We start from the raw sequence: 20,405 nt of genomic DNA, 5'->3' as shown, positions 1-20,405 counted from the left end.
ACCTGGTTTTATGTTGAGGTCCTTGATCCACTTAGACTTGACCTTTGTGCAAGGTAATAAATATGTATCTATTTTCATTCTTCTACATACAGACCATTTATCGAAGATGCTTTCTTTTTTCACACTATGGTTTTGCCCTCTTTCTCAAGTATTTATAGGTATATGGGGTTATTCTTGGGTCTTTGATTCTATTCCATTGATCGACCTGTCTGTCTTTGCACCAATACCATGTTGCATTTATCACTATTGCTTTATAGTACAACTGGAGGTCAGAGATGGGGACTTCCCCCCAGAAGATCTTTTATTGTTTAGAAGTGTTTCAGCTATCTTGGGCTTTTTGTTTTTCCATATAAAGTTGAGAATTGCTCTTTCAATGTCTGTGAAGAATTGTGTAAGAATTTTGATGGGGATTGCATAGACTCTGTAGATTGCTTTTGGTAAGACAATTCTCAACTGTTGGTAGTGGCCATTTTCCCTATGTTAACCGTACTGATATATGAGCATAGGAAATTCCTAAGTGCATCTTAAGTAATCACAGTTTATTTTAAAATAAACACATGTTTAATTAAGGCATGTACTTTCATTTATCATCAGGGAGAGGGGTGTTATATCATATTTCCATTAAAAAGATCACATGATCAGTTCAGTTTAGTGACTCGTGTCTATAATTTTAGTACTTGAGAAGCTGAAGCAGGAGGTCAACACAAGGTCTAGTCTACATAGAGAGTTCTAAGCCAGCAAGTGCTACATAGGAAATCCCTGTCTCAAAACAATCCCCTCCACACACACAAAATCCAACAAAACAACAAAGAAGCATGATCAATCCAAAGCTGCCCTTTATAAAGGGATAAATTTGGAAATTACAAGAGTCAGGAGATCACAGAAAAAGCCCACACAGAAACCAGTTTTAATCAAATGAAAATAACTTGTGGAAAAAAACTCTATAAAGTATTTTGGGAGCAGAGCAGTTTTGGAGCCATGTGAACTTGCGGCAACTAGCTAATCCCTCTGCATCAGATGTGTGCTGAAAGGCCGCCCAGGAATTGCCTTCAGTCTTCCCCACAGGCCTCAGACAGCTCCCAAGGATGACATCAGGGAAGATGTGAAGTCCATCAGCTCAAGCAGCAGCAAGACCCCGAAAAACCCTAGGGATGCCTGCAGCCACATGTCATAGGTGAAGACCAATTTTGGAGGTCTGAAAAGTATTTTGCTTCTAATCAAGGAGGGTATATTGCCTTGTTTATATTCAAAACCGAGTTGGCTCACCATTCTAAAAAGTAAAGTGTCTTCTTTGTTAGGAAACTTCATCATGAGACTTCAGATACAGTGGTTTGGAAAATTTTCTTAGTTTCTCCTGGGTTTGAAGTCCCCGGCCTCGTCGTGGGGTGAGACCCATTGGGGGTAGATGGATCTGAGTGGGAATAATGACATGAAGAATCATTAATCATTAGTGTAGCTTATATTCACCGAGGACTTCCTGTTTTGAAATGCTAAATCTACCACAGACTCACTAATGTTTATATATCTGCATTCATTGATCTATCCTTATGAGAACCACCTAAGCAATTTTTAAATATTTTTTTCTCCATCTTTATTAAATTGGGTATTTCTTATTTACATTTCAATTGTTATTCCCTTTCCCGGTTTCCAGGCCAACATCCTCCTAACCCCTCTCCCTCCCCTTCTATATAGGTGTTCCCCTCCCCATCCTCCCCCCATTACTGCCCTCCCCCCAAGAAGGCTCAGAGAAACTAAATACTGGCCTGTTCAAAACCATGCACTAACTGGTGGAATCTGAAGCCAGAATCTGGTTTAGAGCTTGTACCCATCTCTTGCACTGTGCCTAGACACAGGAAAAGAACTACCAGATTGATTCAGCAAAATGGGCACCCAAAGAAGGAAAAGGAGAAGTTGCGTGAGTGCAAAGTTGGTTAGTGCATGATGGGCAAAGTCAGATGCCTACTGAGGTAGAAAGATGCTTATGCTATGGCTCTCATGGCTAATTTTGTGAGCAAATCTGATTGACTTTCATTAAGAATCATTTCTAGGTGTATGTGTGGGGGTATTTAGAGATAAGAACAGTGTATGAATTAGCAGATTCAACAGACTGCTCTCACCAATGTGGACGGCCATCCTCCAACCTAGTGGGCTTGAAAAAGGACAGAGAATGAATCCACTTCTTTTGCTTCTTGCTCACCTTATTTGAGCTGAGACATCTCCTTTTCTCTGCCTCCGCTCTAGATTTCTATCATCAGCCCCCTTGATTCTTAGGCCTTCTGGCTCTGACTGAATTATGTCATTAGCTTTCTCCTGGGTCTTTAGCCTCCACAACTATGCGATCTATCTCTATGCATCTATCCACCTATCCATCCATCCATCCATCCATCCATCCATCCATCCATCCATCCATCCATCCAGATCTTCTGATCTCCTTCTTCCTGGTTCTATTTCTCTGAGGGACCCTAACTTGTACAAAGACAGCACAGTCTTATAATATCATACAATGCAAACATTTAGAATTGAGGTAGAACTGTATACAAAGAAGCTCAGAAGAGATGAAATAAAATCAGAAGGTAATAAAAACAATATAACTAGAATTCCATGTATGAGAGAACGTGTGTGTGTGTACATGTGTGGAAAACTAATATTACCAGGTATTAAATCAAACTGATAAAGTATCAAAATAACTGCTTTTTTACATCAAAGAGTTGAAAACTGGTCATTTTAAAATTATATTGGCTTCTTCCAAAAGGTAAGAACTTTTAACTAAAAAGCTTTCCTTTTTATACTAAAGAAAATAAAAGCATTTCTATAAAAATGGGTGAAGGCCCACAGAGGAACTAGTTCCCCTTCCAGCTTGTGGGAAGCTGTACCGGAAGAGACTAGGCACTGCATCAGTGGACATAGTTTCTTACTGGGAAGGGGTGGTGGCATGCAAGGAGAGCTTACTTCCAACGTGCTTCCTACTGTGGCTCTTGCTCCTCAGTAAGGATTAGCCCTCATGGTACATATCCTCAGAAAGACCTGCATTGACAAGGGTAAGTGCCCACACTTACCGGTCTGGGATAAGGAATCTGGTAATGCAGTCCAATCTCAATCCTGGCTGTACATTCGTCTATACACTGTTTAATTAAGTCTGGGTCTGTGAGCTATTTAAGAGGAAATAAGCGAGGCATTTAGTATCTTTCTAGTAGTATATAAAATGTAATGTAGACTTCCTTAAACTTTTTAGTTCACTAGCTATGAAACTGGATATTGATAAAGGTCTTTCCCATGTTATCTTCCAGTTAGCCTTCTTATGAATCCCTCCAAAGTTAGTTTATGAATACACACACCTAAACACAGAGAATCAGCCTTTTAAAGACATTTCTCATTTTATTTATTTTCCCGCATGTATAGTGCAGGAAGTGTGCACATGCCATAAAACACATACTGTGGTGCTCGCATGGCATTGTTTTCCTCCCTTTGTCTGTCTTTGAGTTCTAGGGATTGAACTTGGCTCGTCAGGCTTGGGTACTAAATACGTTTACTCAGTGAACCATCTCACTGGCCCTGGCTTTTTCTTTATATAGATATCTTTATAAGTCTTGCTTTTTCATTAACATAATTTCAAGCTCTTTTGGTATTCAGACATCAGAAGCTATTCTTCCTGCAAACTTTCAAAAATTCAACACCAGGCTTTAATATAATTTAACCATTGTATTGTTTATGAGCATTTCCGTTCTTTCCAGCCTTTTCTGATTCTGCTATATTCCTTCATGCAATTTTTTCTCACATGCCAATATATGTGAAAGATGAATTCTTAGAGCAGAGAATGTTAAGACAAAGGGGTTTCATAGGTTCATACATGTTTTCCACACTATTCCCAAGTTACCTTCTAGAATTTACATCAATTCTTGTCTCCATCAACAATCTGCAAAGTTACATCACCACCAACACCAAATGAGAGAGCTATTTCACATCCTCTCCACACTGACTCTCTTAAGCACTGGTTCACGAGCTTTCTAATGCTTCGATCCTTTAATACAGTTCCTCATGTTGTAATGATCCCCCCACCATAAAATAACTTGTTGCTATTTCATAACTAAATTTTACTACTGTTATAAACTATAATATAAATATCTGTGTTTTCCCATGTTAGGTGATGTCTGTGAAAAGTTGACCCACTGTCTGAGAACCATTGCTCTAAAGAAATCTGGCTTTTAAGTAAGAATAAGATACTGGAGAATGGTTTACCTCATATTTTAAACTATAAATCGCCTTGCTCAAAAAGAAGCTTTGAAATCCCAAATCATTCAAATTGTGATAATGTAGTTTTGAGTAAAAGAATGAAATGTCTATTTTTGGAAAAAAGGGAAAAAAGCCACATAAAACAAACAAACAAACAAACAAAAACAAAACAAAATGCCAAATCAGGGAGAGAAACTTTCATTCAAAGGATGTAAAAAACCAAACCAAAACCAAAACCAAACAACCAAAAAAAACAGCACATGGATTTTCTATCCATTTGTGAGTGCTTCAAAGTAGCTTGAGAATTGCATCAGCTACAGATGACAACCAAGTTGAAGTCTTGGTCCATGTGATTTGGAAATTCCAAGGGAGTTCTTGTCTCCTGGTGCTTCTTGGAGTTCCAGGAACAGCAGCACAGAGAACTCTGCTGAGTCCCTAAGGGCAGAGGCTCAACTCCCTGACCTCTGTAGCCTCAGAAGCTACAGTGCTGCTATTCACATTAGGAATGGATTCTCCTGTTGCCATTGGCCTGCTTGGGATTCAGAGCAATGAATAAGATACCTTTGGATCATTATTATTAAAGTCTTTGTGCAACTGGGTTATAATAAAACCCAGTTTTAGGACAATGATATTGCTAAGGAGGATAGCGCTTCTAGAACTCCAGTACTCCAACTATCATCTATACAACCTTGGGCTAGAGTTCTCCAAATTCAGCTATTCACAGGATGCTGCATGATTTTATAATATGCACACACCATCTTGTGTGTCATTCTCGGCCAATCTAGGTGAAGGCTCAAAATGATTCTGAAATAAATGAAAACCTAATCTTAAATAGTCCTCAGACAATTTCGTCTGCTCAGGTTTACTAGGTATATGCCACAGTATCCCCAACACCAGGCTAGACTCATGGGGTCATATCTCTGCCTTCAGCTACCAAATATACCATCTGAACAGAACACCTCTGATATATGAAGATGACAAAAAGACACAGAGGAAGCCAGATGGGTGGCACATGCCTATAATCTCACTCACACTCAAAAAGACAGAGTTTAAAAGTATCTTCTGGATATGACAGGCCTATTTCATTTGTGAATTCACTGTAGCTGTGTTTGCCTGCCCAAGACCTATACCAGATCAAGCCAGGCCACATTCCAGCACAGGCAGGAGAGGCAGTCATGAGGCCCCACCTCTAGCTGAGGAGCTATTGACAGCTGATGGCTACTGGAGGAATGTAATGTAATAAACGTGGTAGGTGGACAGCTCCACACCCACCAGTACATGGGCAGTACAAACTGAACTCGGTGCTTTATTAAAAACTGTAAGAATGAGGGCATGAAGTTGAGGTAGATAGGGTGAATCTTGGAAAAGTTCAGGGGTAAATATTGTAGAACTATATTGTGTACATGTATGAAAATTTTAAAGGCTGGGTGTGGTGACACATAGACACCTTTAATTCCATCACTTAAAATAGGATGGTGGCTCTCTTGAGTCACAGGATAGCCATGGCTATACACAGTCACTGCTTTTAAAACAAATACTTAGTAAAAATACATTTTAGAAAACGATAAAGTGTGGATGCTTTGGGGTTTCCATCAGATTATGTGAGTTTGTCTTGATTTTAATTCTTCTACTTTTTACCTAACTAAAGTATCTGTGAGAGAGACCTTATTTTGATTTTTAATTTATTTATATCCAAAATACCTAGTCTAGGGTTCAGCACACGGTGGGATACTTTAATAAGGACTAACTAAGAACGAAGAGTTTTCACACTGGCAGCAGGTGACAGGAGCTACAAGAAGAAAAAGGGGCGGGGGAGAGGGAGCAGCTAGGGAGTCAGGTGTTATAAACAGATAACTAGGCTGAGGTGAGTTCCTGCAGGTAGGTGGTCAGAAACTGGGCCAAACTTGGTGACATGTCTTTATTACAGGCACTCAGAAGACAGAGGCAGGAAATCTATGTGAGTTGTTGGGAGTCTAGCCTCGTCTACATAATGAGGCTAAATAGGGCTAAATAGACCCTGTTTTGAAAAAGAAAAAAGAAAAAAAAAACAAACCAAAACAAACAAAGGAAAAGAAAAACAAAAATAAGAAGAAAATAACCAAGTCCAGGTACTGAAGCATGGCTGCAACACCCAGGCTGCCCTTTAGCTAGAATGCGCGAGTGGTGGTAGGTACTATAGAGAAACAGCCAGAAAGACACAGGGGACGGGAGAGAGAAGCAGAAAAGCTAAATTGGGGGACATTGAACAGAAGTGAGCAAGCAGAGCCCCGGACAGTCACCTTTCATCCTGGTGCCAGGCAGTTTTCCCAAGGGAAGCTAGCCAGTGCTGGGTGCTCTGTCAGGGTGGTGCCCAGGTACTTGGTGGTGCTAAACTAGCTAGAAGAAGCCTTGCTCTTTGCAGTGCCTCTCTGATGGCCAAAGAGCTTGTAGCTAAGTTTTAGGAGGAGCTCTGCATCTTTTTCTACATTATACAATGAGTTTATAACCAGAAGGCTTTGATTGCTTTATAAATTGAGAAAAAGCATTTTACTTCACACCAGTGGCTGGTCATTAGGATGTGAGGAACAGCCCTCACTGGCATGACTTCTGTCACCTGGCTCACAGGGTCTACTGAGGATGCTGAGCCTTTTACTGGCTGGACTGAGATCTGGTTGATCCAAAAGATGGAAACTCGGGTTGGGCTTGACTTTCTAGTATTGGCTAAACTGGCAAGCCTACCCAAGCTGCATTCTGGGCCCTTCCTAGATATGGGAGTTGGATGGGTCTTCAGTTAAGGTAAGAAAGAAATGAATAAACACTACGGAAGATTCTCTGTTCCTTGCCATGTCCAGATGGGGCCTACTTACATTTTTGTTTTTCTGGAACAGTGTTCTGGCTTCATTTAGTATGTACTGTTTTTCTTTGATGGTGTCTTCCATCTGCCCTGATGCTGCCTGCCATTTCCGTGCAAGCCTGAAAATGCTTCGGTAGAGGCCGAGGACTTCTTGTCGGCTTGCTGCTGTCATCTTCAGACCCACCAGAGTAAGGGGAGGAAGACCTACATAAAGATGCAGTTTGACAGTAGGCAGCCAGGCAGATGTACAGTTTTTGAATCAAGATTTTTAATTAGTCTAGAAATAACTGCTCCTATTCCACAGATCTGCGGGCAGAGTAGGAACAGCAGTGAAATAGTTCTTTTGCTCTCTCTCCTCCCAACTTCTTGTTTTGTTTGTTTATTCATTTTAAGTCGGTTGGTTTCTATGTATAGCTTTGGCTATCCTGGAACTAGTTCTATAGACCAGGCAGGCCTTGAACTCGCACAGATCTGCCTGCCTCTGCCTCCTAGAGTATTAGGATTAAAAGCATTTGCCACTTCTTCTCAGTCCATCCTCTTGTTTTGTTTTGTTTTGCCTGAGATTAGGTTTCTTCTGTCTAGCTTTGGCTGTCTAGTAGACCAGGCCGGCCTTGAACTCACAGAGATCTACCTATCTCTGCCTCCCAAGTGCTGGGATTAAAGGCAACACCTTTGTCTGCTATCATCTTGATTATTGAGACAAGAGTTAGTTAATCCTGTCTGGTCAGGAAGCCATACTTAGCCCAGATTGGCTCTTCATCCATTCTGCTTCAGCCTCCTGAGTCCTAGACTTATAGACCTTAACTGGCAGTAATTTGCTGTTTGCTCTGAGTTCCCTTTTACAAATATGGCAAGACAAAATTCACATTTATTATTTTTTAAAAATACCAACCAGAACACCTCAGAAATGATGATTTTAATTCCCACTCTGGTAAATATACAAGGCTGACTGAATGCCTAGAAAGCATTCTTGGTTTGTTTTGTTGAGACAGGGTCTCACTGTGTAGTCGTAGGTGATCCACAACTTGTCTTGTTTGATTAGAGGATGGAGTCTCATATAAACCAGACTGGCTTTTAACTTGATCCCTCTATTTCTACCAACCAAGCAGATAGTATTTGTTACATGGCGCTGACCGCAGCAGACATTCTGAAATGAGGGCCTGGAGATACCAGCTTTTTTGATAGCTTATGACTAGGTAAGAGGACTGGGCCTGGTAGCACAGGCCTGTAATCCCTGCACTCAGATGGCTGAGGCAGGAAGATCATGAGTTCCAGCGAGTTTGAGATGCATCTTTAAAAACAGTGGTATTACATGCTTTTATAACATGAAATCTTAAAGTCACAGTTCTCATTTTTGAAACCGTGGTTACCATATAAATCAAATAGAAGCAGTCTCAAGGCTCTGCTTTACCCAGAGGCTGTAAGGTTGTAGTTTCTCTTAATTTAGAAAACATTTCTCAAAACTAATTTCTTGACCAATAAGAATGGTACAACTGAGTATCTTTCGCAGAAGAGCTTCTAACCCTTCTTACTTTTTCTAGGAAATACCACCAGTGGATATGACCAAATGAGAACTGACCTAAGTACACAACTTCAAGCAGTGTCTTTTCTGTAAATTCTTCTTAGTTTTAATGAAATATTTCAGATACAAAAGGACAGAGAATAACATAATAGCTTCCTATATGGTTTGAAGAACAAGTTGTGGAAACACTTGATGCTCCCATTGGACCTCTTCCAAAGCAATCCTCTTGGGGGTTGGGGGGCAGTATCGCACTATTTACCCTTGGCTGACCTAGAATTCTCCATGTAGACCAAGCTGGCCTTGAAATCACCAAGAACTGCCTCCCTCTGCTTCAGGGTGTTAAGTAAGATTAAGGGCATGCACCACTGTGTACATTGTCTTTTCCTTGTTGGTTGAAGGTCCCACCATTCTGACTGCTATTTATCAATGCCACAAATCCTTTACATTTGCTGTACAAGACATTACAAGCTTAGAACTTCATATATATTCTATAAGCTGTACTTTTGTGTCTATTGAATTTGCAATTCTCATTGTCACACTGAGCTCTAGTTCTGACATCACTGCTGCAGGTCAATCCACTCTACCAAGAGATCCCAGTGCACTTGTCTATTCTACTGATGGACATTTTATAACTTGTGCAAAACTTCAGTCTAATTCTTTATATATTTCTATGTGTAAAACTTGAGAAAAAAGTACCAAGAAGGGGGATGTGTGAGGGGGAGACAAATCCTTAGAGTTCTTAGTCAGATTTAGAATAATGGCTATATGATGCCTTAGACAAGAGAACAGGCAGAAAAGACAGATGTGGTGCACATCTGTGAACACATCCATGAGTCCTGAGCTTTTGTTTTTGTTTTTTGTTTTCCAAACAGGTTTATCAGGATTGGGATGGAGGTTGAAGGCTGTCATTTAGGAACACAATCCATTCCCAACTCCCTGCCTGGGGATGGAATGCTTTAGGATGGTCCCTAGTTTATGAGAATCCCAGCTGCTAAAGAATGGCAGGTTTGTATATCTACATACATATAGATATAGAAATTCTTACATGGAACTCACATTGTATAGAATTTCTTATTTGAAGCTGACTGCCCCTCTTACTCCTGACACTGGTAATTGTCTTGAGCAATAAGGAGTGAACCAACTTTAACCATTTGATGAAAAGCTTGAAAGCACTGCTTCCCCAATCCAGATCTAAAAGCTTAAAGGATTAAGGTTATACACAACAGCATCCACGACGCTTCCAAGAAACAATGCTTAAAGGCATTCCAAAAAACCAAGTGAGAACACTGTGGGTAAGAAAGACCCAGATGACACAATGACATTTTTCCTGGTAAGGAAACAGGTTTCTGAGTTTCAGGCTCTCCCTAAAACTCCATGGTTTCATCTGAAAACACGTGAGTCAGTTCCTGTGAGAGGGGCATCAACTAAAGACTGCTTCACTTCCCTGTCATCAGCAGACGACTTTCAGATACCAAAGGAAAGGAAAGGTCAAACATATTAAAAACCTAGCAAATTTCTCAAAGCCTGGCTTTAATTGGCTCTCTCTTATTACTCTAAGAACTCTGATCATAAGCTATAACATGACACACAAGACCTGCAATTAGGTTACTCAAGGTAATGACTACTGACAATTGACACTTAGTAAGACTATTTTGAAAATACTTTAATTAGTGTGTGTTTTGAAAAACTAATCCAGAAAGGAAGATAGGTGAGATGATTTGCCAACATCAGGTGACCTAGAAAATCCAAGTGGCAAAGACTGCCAGGAGCAAAGTCAAAAGCTATCTTCACTTTTGTATATGAACAGGTATAGCCTGTTCTAAGTCTTGGAAGAAAAGTCAAAAGAGAGAAAAATGCATCTTTTGTTGTTTTCTTACTGGGTTTCTTTGAGTTCTTTGGGAGGAAACTATGATTTTCCTGACTTTGGGGTGCACACTCACATTTTCCTCTCTTCGTTAATTTTTATTTTATTTTATTTATTTTTAAGACAAGGTCTCACTATATAGCTCTTGAGAGAAAATACTAAGGAAAAAAAAAAGGCTTAGGTAGACTAGGCTGGCATCAGATTCCCAGAGATCCACCTACCTCTGCTTCCTTAGCTCTGAGATTAAAGGTATGTGCCATGACACCTCACCTGATCTTGTTTTTTACTTGACCAATCTCTCTATTCATCCTTTAGCTCCTCAAGAAAACACGGATGTCTCAGAACAGCCTTCATACTCCCTAGATTCTCCTTAACCACACACATTGGGTTAGGAATCATTGAATATTGATAGTTGTTCTTTATAGGATACATCACTCAAGTTTTGGTGTGTTAATGTCTATTTTCCTCCAATAGACTCTAATCTTTACAGGGACAGTTACTACATGTCTTATTTACTGCTGAACTACCAGGGACTCAGCAAACGTTTCCTGAAAATGTGAGACTATCTCATGGTACAGAAAGCTTGAGATTCAAATACTGCATTAGTCACCCATAAACATTTTAAAAAGTGCTTTTTGGAATTTTCTTTTTCGTCTTAGAAAGCAGCACCTCATTTACTAGAGTTGACATTTCCTGAAGGTCTTCTTATCTGAGGATTTAAGTGGCTTCAAACTAACATTCTCTCAGGATTAATGCAAACCCAGGCAGCCTTTATCTTTATTTACAGATGGTCAAGAATTGATCTTAGACAGTAGTGAGGTCTACTGGGAGTTCCCTTTAGCAACATAAGGAATAGTTACTGTTCAGAAATCAGGACTTCAGTCTAAAGTGGTCGCGAAGTCAATTCTTAAGGAATTTTCAAGGTTTTCTGGCATTTATTCTGGATCAGCACTACTTGAAACATTTGTTCCTTTTTACTTTAACCAAATCCCAGGATGAAGAAAGAAAACACAAGTGTGATGGGTGGAATTGTGACTGCAAGGTGTCTCCTCTTTTAAAGGCTGTACTGCCTGCATGAGCAGATAAAACTTATTACTGAGATAAAACTTATTATTGAGTGCGTATTTTACAATAGTCTGGCACATTTTGCTGCTAGTATGTTTTGCTATCTGGTACACAGTTGGGAGAGGTCCCTAACGCAGATATCTCAAAATTAGATTGTGGAGATGATTTCAGATACACAATATTCATATTTATTAGTTGTCATTACTTTAATGCATACTAGAATGACCCACCAAACCCATGATACTGATTTTGGTGTGATGTAGGGTTGGCTATGAATAAATGTATTCAGAAAATTTCTAACCAGTGTATTATGTTCATACCTGTAATCTTGACACTCAGAAGGCTAAAGTAGAAGGGCTGCCACAAGTCTAGGGGTAGCCTGGTCTACAAAGTGATCAGGTCACTTATGTCCAAAGGTACATAGCAAGACCCTGCTTCACTGTCAAGCCTATGACAGTGTTGGCTGACCCTTCTCTTTAGCATGCTTCTTTTCTACTTGTCATCTCTCCTACTAAGAGAGATACCTATACATTACCCAATGTTCCCAGAGTACTCTTTCCCCAGGGCCTAGCACATGCCACCTAGTGCTCTTCTGCAGTTATTTTGCATCATTTTCTCTCTAGATTTTTCTGCCTAGCTCCTGGAGAGCAGGAACTTTATCTTACTCATTACAGTAACAACAACAACAACAACAACAACAACAACAACAAAAACAACAACAGCTACAATTGCTTTGCATTTACCATGGGCTTCAAGCTCTGCAAGGTACTTTACATATAACTGTAAACATCACAGCAATTCAGCAGGCAGATGCTGCTTCTATTCTCATTTTACAGAGGGACCTGATGTAAAGAGAGATTAGAAAGTCTAATCTGGAATTAGAGCTCAAGTTGTTAGTAACTAAATACATTGCTTGGTCTCAATAAATGTTTAATATCTGTTGCATGCTTTAAAGAGCTTAATCATTAGTACAAAGGAAGTGAAACAATTCCATTAAAAGAAGCCACAGAATTCTATTCTCTTCCCATACAAAGAGCCACGGAAGTATTTTGCACCTTGGTATGGTTTATAAAAATCCCCACCTGCCCTTCTTCAAAAAGAATTTTATATACCAGGACCCTTAAAAGGAGGCTGTGCACCTGCTTGGAATGCTCTACTCTTTCAGTTCTCTGTGGTAACCCCTCTGACTTTCAGGGGAGCTGACATCAGAGTGCGATGAGGAAGAGACTCATCACACTGTTACACCCTGCAGGCTTTAAGTCCCCTTTGCCAACCAACCAATACATTGATCCTCTCAGCATTTATTGGACAGGCCTACCATATCCAAGATCATGGAGGTCTGGGGATATTTTACCTTCTAGTAGCAGAGACAGACAATATACAAGAAAATCAAAGAATTTCACAGTCATATATTCTGAATGAAATGAAATGGGAGATGTTTGGGGGCTTAGAATATTTGACTGGAGTTCTGTGAAGAAGACTAATAATGGGAAGTTAAGGGGAGAGTGGTACAGGGAAGAGGGTAGCAGGAGCAAAGATCTGGGGCAGGCAAGACAGACTGTTAGAATGTGAATATGAGGACCTGTCAAAGATGCTACAGGTTAACATGATGATGGTAATCTTGGAAAGCTCACTGAAGCATGAAAATATATACATATTTTCACACATATATATATATGGTGGTGGTATATGCCCTTAATCCTAGCACTTAGGAGGCAAAGGAAGTTAGATCTCTGTGAGTTTGAGGCCAGCCTGGTCTACAAATCGAGTCCAGGAGAGCCAGTATATGCATATGTGCATAACATGAGTGCAGAAGCCTGAGGTCTGAAGAATTGGGTCCCCAGAAATGGAGTTATAGATGGTTGTCAGTCACCATGTGGATGCTGGTAACCAAACCTGGGTTCTTTACAAGAGCAATAACTTGCTTTTAACCCCTCAGCCATTTCTCTAGTTCCCATTTAGGAGTTTAAAAGACAATTCTGTTTCCACAGATGAAGTTTATAAAGTATGACTCTGGTCTCAAGAATGTCAAAATTCCAGCTGCTGGACTCTCTTGAGGCTTTGCTTTCTCCTCAACAAAAATTTCTGCAGCATAAACAGAAGAAGGGACAGAAGGAAAGGGGGAAAATCCATTCCATTCCCTTTAAGGAAGACCTGAGGCTTGGATATCATTTCTCCTTGTCATAGCTCCCTATAGTCGAAATTTCTCTCTCAAGTACTCCATGATTTGGGGGTGGGGATGGGGAAGGCTGTGAAATCATCCAAACAAAAATCAGTCCCGCTGCCCTACCTTTTTAGATATGACACCCTTCTTGCCTTGAGAAGTCCTCAAATCACACAATCAGAATACCCTTTCTTTGTCCCCACTATTGCTTTCTCCATCTACCCTCTAGCCTTCTATTGGAGCATCATCCCAGTGCAGGGGCTGTGGCAGTGCACCTGTGTGCATCCCGTTACTTACCCCTACTTATCATACTCTAATGTTCTTTGGTAAATTTTAAAGGTTAACTTTATTATATTTTATTTACTTATTGTGTATATATGTGTCATGCCAATTTGTGCAACTATAGGTCAGAGGACAAATTGTGGGAATCAGTTCTTTCCTACCATGTATATCCTAGGGATGGAACTCAGGTTGCCAGTTTTGACATCAGGAGCCTTTATACACTGATCTATCTTGCTGGCTAATTTTCTATCTAACTGGATTTGCTTCTTTCATTGTTTGAGACTATATTGGGAGAGGTGGTAAAGGTAAGAGGACCAGATAGTCTCATTCCTTATACTTCTAGGCCTGATACACAATTAGGGCATGAAAATCTCTTGTTAGAATAAATTTATACACACGGAATGGTCATCAATAATATTCAATCTCATCCTGAGATATACACCATAGCATTTGGAGGAGAGTTCCCAATTAATGTCTAAGAGCTTGGGTCACCAAAATGGCTTGGCAGATAAAAGCACATGCTGTACAAGCCTGACAATCAGACTTTGATCCCTGGAACTCATTTCAAAGGAGTAAAAGGAGAGAATTGACTCAACAAAGTTGTCCTCCAACAGCCACACATGAGCTAGAGCCCATCACCTACTGATAAGTAGATTTTTTTGTTTTTTTGAGACAGGGTTTCTCTGTGTAGCTCTGGTTGTCCTGGAACTCACTCTGTAGATCAGTCTGTCTTTGAACTCAGAGATCTGCTTGTCTCTGCCTCTAAGTGCTAGCAATAAAGGAGTGTGCTAACACCACCCAGCTAATACATGAATTTTAACAAAAGATTCCAGGGCACTGAAAACAACTCTTGTGTTGTTTTGGGGAGGCTTATGGTTCAAAAGAGAGCTCTTTAAGACTCACACCTATGATATAATCCTCACTTTTTTTAAGGCCACCAATGGCTTGTCCACTAGCCCAAAAGGCCTTATTCCTGTGAGGATTAGAATCAATGAAATGGAAAATTGTTTTTTTCCTCTTGAAAACTAATCATCTTGGGGACAAAGGCACATTGTATCCAACAATCTAATTTTAAAATCAACCCAGAGAACTATAATTTAATGCAGTTGTCATTTGGGGAAATGTTTCGTTTGAGACAGGATCTATTGTGTAGTGCTGGCTGTCCAGGAACTTGCTATGTAGACCAGGATAGCCTCGAACTCAGAGATTCCCCTACATCTGCCTGCCTCCCAACTGTTCGGATCAAAGGTGTACGATACTATTCCCAGCCTTGAAATGATTTTGATAGCACCAATAATCATGTTCACTGGGCTCAGCCTGTGCCTCAGTTTCTCAGTGTAGAGTTTCTTCTTTGGCAGCCCTAGGGATTACATAAGCAAGGCACACACTTCACACTAACCCCATCCCCTAGTTGTCCTTTTACTTTGGTTTTGAGATTGTGTCTCACCAAGTGGCTTTGAACTCACTCTATTATCCAAGAAGGGCCTTGAACTTTTCATCCTCAAGAGCAGCTGGGATTATAGGTTTGTATCACCAAGCTTCACTCCTGGTTCAGGTTCTTAAATGGTAATAAGCAGCCACAGAACAGTTTTCAGAGTTGTGAGGATTATTCATGAGATGTTTCATTAAAACACTGAGTACTAGGAAGTAAAGGTATACCTTACTTGAAAAGGAGGAAATGAGGATAGTGAGCCTTTTATCTATGGTTAGCTTTGTCTGCAGAGAATGGAAAAGTATGTAGACTGTGAGTTTGCTGCTTTGTGGTAGTAATGGATTTTCCTAAAGCTATTTCCCTCTGATCATTAATAATCCCTGTACAGTAAAAGGCTATTGTTCTTCAGTATAAGTAAATAACACTGCTGGAGACACTGCTTATCTTCAGACCACAGTGCGTGCTTCTTACTGGAAATGTTAACGCAGGTGCCAGCATTGAATCAGGACACCACTTTCCTTCCTATGTCTCTTCTTTTATCTCTTTCTAACTCTTTACAATCCTGCTCTTTTCTCTTAGAGCTATTCCCTGCTTTTGTCAGACACTGGCTGGTACAATGAATGATTTTATTGTCACAACAACTGAACAATCTTCAAGTGAAACTGTGCCCTATAGATTCCTGGTCCCTTAGTTCCCTGCACACACACACACACACACACACACACACACACACACACACACACACACACACAATTTCCTGTCCTAGATTTTTTTGGTGATTAGAATCTGAAGAGGGAAGTAATACCACACAGTTGTGCAATCCTCAGGATACACTCGTTCAGTATATTTCACACCACAATTCTCTGAAACAGCATTTACTTTATGCAAAAAAAAAACCCAAAACCAAAAAGCCCAAGAATATGGTATATCAGAGATGGACTCAGGAAAAGATGTAGATGACACTTTTATCAAATGGAAAATAAAATTAGGTTAGATTCTGAAACATGGGAAGTCATCAGAACAAAGGGGAAATCCAAAATACAAATATCAGAAAGATTCCTGAAGTGACTATTTAAAGCAAAGCAACAGGAGGCAATCATGCATCCTAAACACAGATGTTCCTTGACTTGCAGACAGTGCTAGCTCCTGATAGTTTCCTAAACTAAAAACATCTTAAATGGAAAATGCATTTAACACAGCTAGCTAATCCTTTCAATGTCACAGCCTAGCAACACAGTAAGTCTTGGTTCTATTTGCTTGTTGTTGAGACAGGGTCTCACTATTTAGCTTTGGCTGTCCTGAAACTTGGAATATGAATCCAACTTACAGAAATGCTCTTACCTCTGGGATTAAAGGTATGTGCTACTACCCCTACCAAGTGCTGGTTCCTCAACCTCGTGGCTGACTGGATGTGGGGTCTGGCAGCTGCTGACCAACATTGGGACTATTTCCAGCTCAGGAAAAGATTAAAATTTAAAATATAGAGAGTTATCATTTTCATATCATTGAAAAGTAGAAATTATTTTCATGTTGGGAACCATTAGTATATCTTAACAGCAGTGGAACACACATCAAGATTAATTGCATATGAGACCAATTCAATACTGCAATATTGTATCAATCAGGCAACTTATTCAAGACAGAAATTCTTAGTGGAAATCAATTTATAATAATTCAAAATAAATGGCTAAATGATTCCTTACCAGAATGCTATTTGTTTATTGAGACAAAGTTTTATTCTAGAACCCTGACTGGACTGGAACTCAATTGGTTGACAGACCTGGTCTTAAAACTGTGATGATTCTCTGGCCTCAGCATCCTGGATCACTGGATTACAAGCATGTGCCAGCAGATTTAAGAAACAAAAACATTAGCCAGAGGTGTTCAAAACCAGTTATCCAAAATCAGCTGTGTGACAGATATAAGGGAGGAGCTGCAAACAAGTCAATGGTAGAGACACATGATTCTCCAGCAAGAATCTTCAACTATTCAAAGCAAGTAGGAAAGTCAGAGAGCCCAAACACTATTTTAAATCCCTCCTTTGTGACATTCTTCTAAGAAACTGGATTAGAAGGTTGTAAAAAGTCTTTGTGGATGCCAGGTGTGTCCTGCAACACCTTTAATCCTGGCACTTGGGAGCGGAAGGCCAGTCTTCCTACAGCGCAAATCCTAGGGCAGTCATGGCTATGAAGAGAAACTTTTGTCTCGGAAGAATAAAAACAAACAAGGCTTTGATGACAATACTTTGATGACCATGTTTTCAGAACATTCTACAAGGACTCTCTAGTTAGTTACCAAATGAGGAACTTTATTTTTAGGGCCACCAACTCCTGACTAGACTGTCCCAAGAGCAGAAACAATGTCTGTCTGACTTTACTTGTGTGGAATGATTTGCACTCAAAGTCTTTAAATTCTTTCAGTGTTTCAATCCAACACTGAACAAAAGAACTGTTTATGGTAAAACTCTTCTGTCTGATCTAACCAACAGGGCAGAGACCAGCCACATGCAACTATTGAACATCTGGAATATGTGTCTAAGGAACTGTTATTTAAACTTAGTCACATGTCTTAAGCAGCTACATACAGACAATACAGTTCTCAGGTCAATTACAAATCAAATGTTGGCTTGGGAATGGGTGTGAGGGGAGATGCTTATGGCCCACTTGGGGCATAAGCCATACACAAAGGATAAGCAACTCCAGCTTCAGCTGTGTAGGGATTCTAGGAACCTCAGACTGGTGTTGCCAGACTGTCCGAATTTCCTAATGAAGCCAAAAATCTAGATTCTGATGTTCAATTTTTAAAAACTGGCAAGCATATTCTAAGAAAGAAGAATTTAAATCATGCTGTGGGCTGAACAATATGCTTGCAGGCATTATCTGTCTTGCCAGCTTGCAACTTTTAATCTAGGCCAACCCTATCAGCTCAAAGAATAGGACCTTTTCCAAGGCCACCCTGCAGATCCAAGAATGAAACCCAGCCCTTTGGATACCCTTTCCATTGAGATTCACTATAATGGTAGTGGCCTTTGCAGCAGCGGGGACAAAACTCCCTTTGTAAGAATCCCAAGGTTGAGCTGGGTGTGGTGGTGCACGCCTTTAATTCCAGCACTCCAGAGGCAGAAACAGGTGGATCTCTTTAGTTTGAGGCCAGCCAGGTCTATAACCAGAGCTACCAAGAGAAAGAAAAGCACATGCACATACACACATAACCCAAACCAAACCAAAAAAGAATTCCAGAGTTGGTGATCTCATAAGGTGTTTCTACGGAGATACAACAAAATAATTGGACCCTGGGCACAAACATGTAAACCAACATTTATCAAAGAAATCAGGCAATGCACATACATTACTTATGTACAAAAACACTGATAGCTGGGACAGCAGGAAGAGATTTGAGCGAGGTCTTCAAGAGATGATGGTGGATCCTATTGTTTAAAGATATTAAAGGGGGGGGGCTCCTTATTTCTGAGGTGCTATTCTTACTGAGCTTCCTACTGGCTTCTACCCTTCTGGGTGGTCTCTAATGTGAGGAGACCTAAGGAGTTTGGGAACTTTCCTCATCTACTACCTATTTCTTAAGGTCTAAGAACAAGCTCTACATTTATTATCCCCACCCAATTTGATTTGGCTTCCAACTTGTCTACCTTATTTCTGGACATCTTCATTCAAGCTGTAAAATGACTTTCAACACACGTTCCAGAGAGCTTAAGATATTCCTTCCCAAACTGTTTTCTCTAGGGAGACATCTCTGGTTTCATATTCTCCCACACATTTTGTATCCAATTCAGCAGTCTGGAATGTTCAAGCTCCCAAATATATTATGAATCAACTCTCTTAATTTCCATGTTTCCAACACCACTGTCATCTCCCATGGCCTTAGCAACAGCCCTTTAACTACCTTTTACCCAGCAGCAATTTTTAAAAATGTTAAGTAAGGTTTGGCTATTCATTACACTTCGGCAAATAATACAAAGGCCAAACCCTTGCGATTTCTCCAACTCCAAGACTTCAGCCTTCTGCCTTTTGTTTAAAACGTTACCCATGCTTCCACGTAGGCAGTTCCTTCCTTCTCCCATTCTCTTTTCCTCTTAAACCTGCAAGAGGCCTTCTAACCACGCCATTCAGCTTCTGGGGCAGCTGCCATCCTCTGCACTCACTTATTAATGAAAAGTTCAGGAACAAGGCTTCCTTTATTTTGTCATTTGCTCATCTTGGTAATCAAACTAGCCATCATCCCTTGAAGTCTGATTCCTACATCCGGGCTCCTTTGGGTGGCCTTTCTCAAGGCAGGCACCTCGATAAGCCTCCTAGAACTGCCCCTGTCGCTTTCCATTTCCATTCGAAAGTCTGAAGGGTCCCGAGCAGGATCTTGCCCACGTGCCAGTTCCCTTAGGCAGTTCTCCCGAGGCCAGTGGCGATGACACCAAGCTGCCCTCGAGGGGCTGGGGTCACACAGGCGCGTCTCCTAGCAACCCCACACCAGCTTCTCATCCCAGCCCCAGGGAAGCCAACCCCTTTCCCCAGTCCCCCGCGACCGGAGCCGGCTTCTCCATCCTTACACTCACTCAGCGTCACTCCTGCCTTCCCCCACCCACAGGAGTCGGCTGGGAAGAGGCGGTGCCAGGAGCTCTGCCGAGCCTTGGCCACACCGGGCTCTATCGAGCAGGTCCCGCAGGCTAGGCCGGGCCAAACCACCGGGCGGACAGCTGTGGCAGCATGAGGCCCAGGTCAGAGGTCGTCTCAAACCTCCTGAAACTTTCAGATTTAGCCGACTCCCCGCCGCACTCAACAACTGAGCTAACCTCCCTCTCCTCCAGCTTTCCGTTTTACCCTCTCTTTAACTCCTTCCCCCATTTCTAGTCAGAAGATGGCCTGGCCCAGTCCTAGCCCACCCTCCACCCGTCCCCGCCTTGCCCTTACTTGGAGACGGCTTCGGACGTCCCCGCGTACGTCGTGGCGTCACCTTCCTCGTTCCTGTCCCCGCCCCTCTCCCATTCTCTCCCTCCTTGAG

General features: G+C 41.0%; 2 protein-coding genes across 6 annotated transcripts in view; one reads left to right on the top strand and one right to left on the bottom strand.

Annotated features, from left to right (window-relative positions):
- Window positions 1–518: 518 nt before the first annotated feature.
- Lyrm1 (LYR motif containing 1) lies at window positions 519–20,379 on the bottom strand. 5 transcript variants are annotated; one of them, NM_001276487.1, is made up of 4 exons: window positions 20,315–20,379; window positions 7,077–7,267; window positions 3,057–3,149; window positions 519–1,411 (listed from the first exon to the last, which is right to left on the bottom strand). In NM_001276487.1, the coding sequence occupies exons 2-4, from the start codon at window positions 7,233–7,235 to the stop codon at window positions 1,295–1,297; spliced, it is 369 nt and encodes a 122-aa protein (NP_001263416.1). In that variant the 5' UTR covers window positions 7,236–7,267; window positions 20,315–20,379; the 3' UTR covers window positions 519–1,294. The 5 variants fall into 5 exon arrangements, with proteins under 5 accessions (NP_001263416.1, XP_087433329.1, XP_087433332.1 ...); XM_087577203.1 differs by having other exon boundaries at window positions 819–1,411; window positions 19,434–20,338; XM_087577206.1 differs by having other exon boundaries at window positions 819–1,411; window positions 19,552–20,338.
- The window catches only part of Dcun1d3 (defective in cullin neddylation 1 domain containing 3), a 42,647-nt gene continuing 42,156 nt past the window's right edge, over window positions 19,915–20,405 (top strand). The window contains 1 exon segment of the mRNA NM_001024886.2: window positions 19,915–20,121. The gene's annotated coding sequence lies outside the window, so the exon portion shown is untranslated.

Source organism: Rattus norvegicus, chromosome 1, assembly GCF_021556685.1.
Source record: "Rattus norvegicus strain SHRSP/BbbUtx chromosome 1, alternate assembly SHRSP_T2T, whole genome shotgun sequence".
In the NCBI taxonomy this organism is placed as follows: Eukaryota; Metazoa; Chordata; class Mammalia; order Rodentia; family Muridae; genus Rattus; species Rattus norvegicus.
Note: the sequence above shows the minus strand (reverse complement) of the source record. Positions and strands in the feature narration are given on the sequence as shown.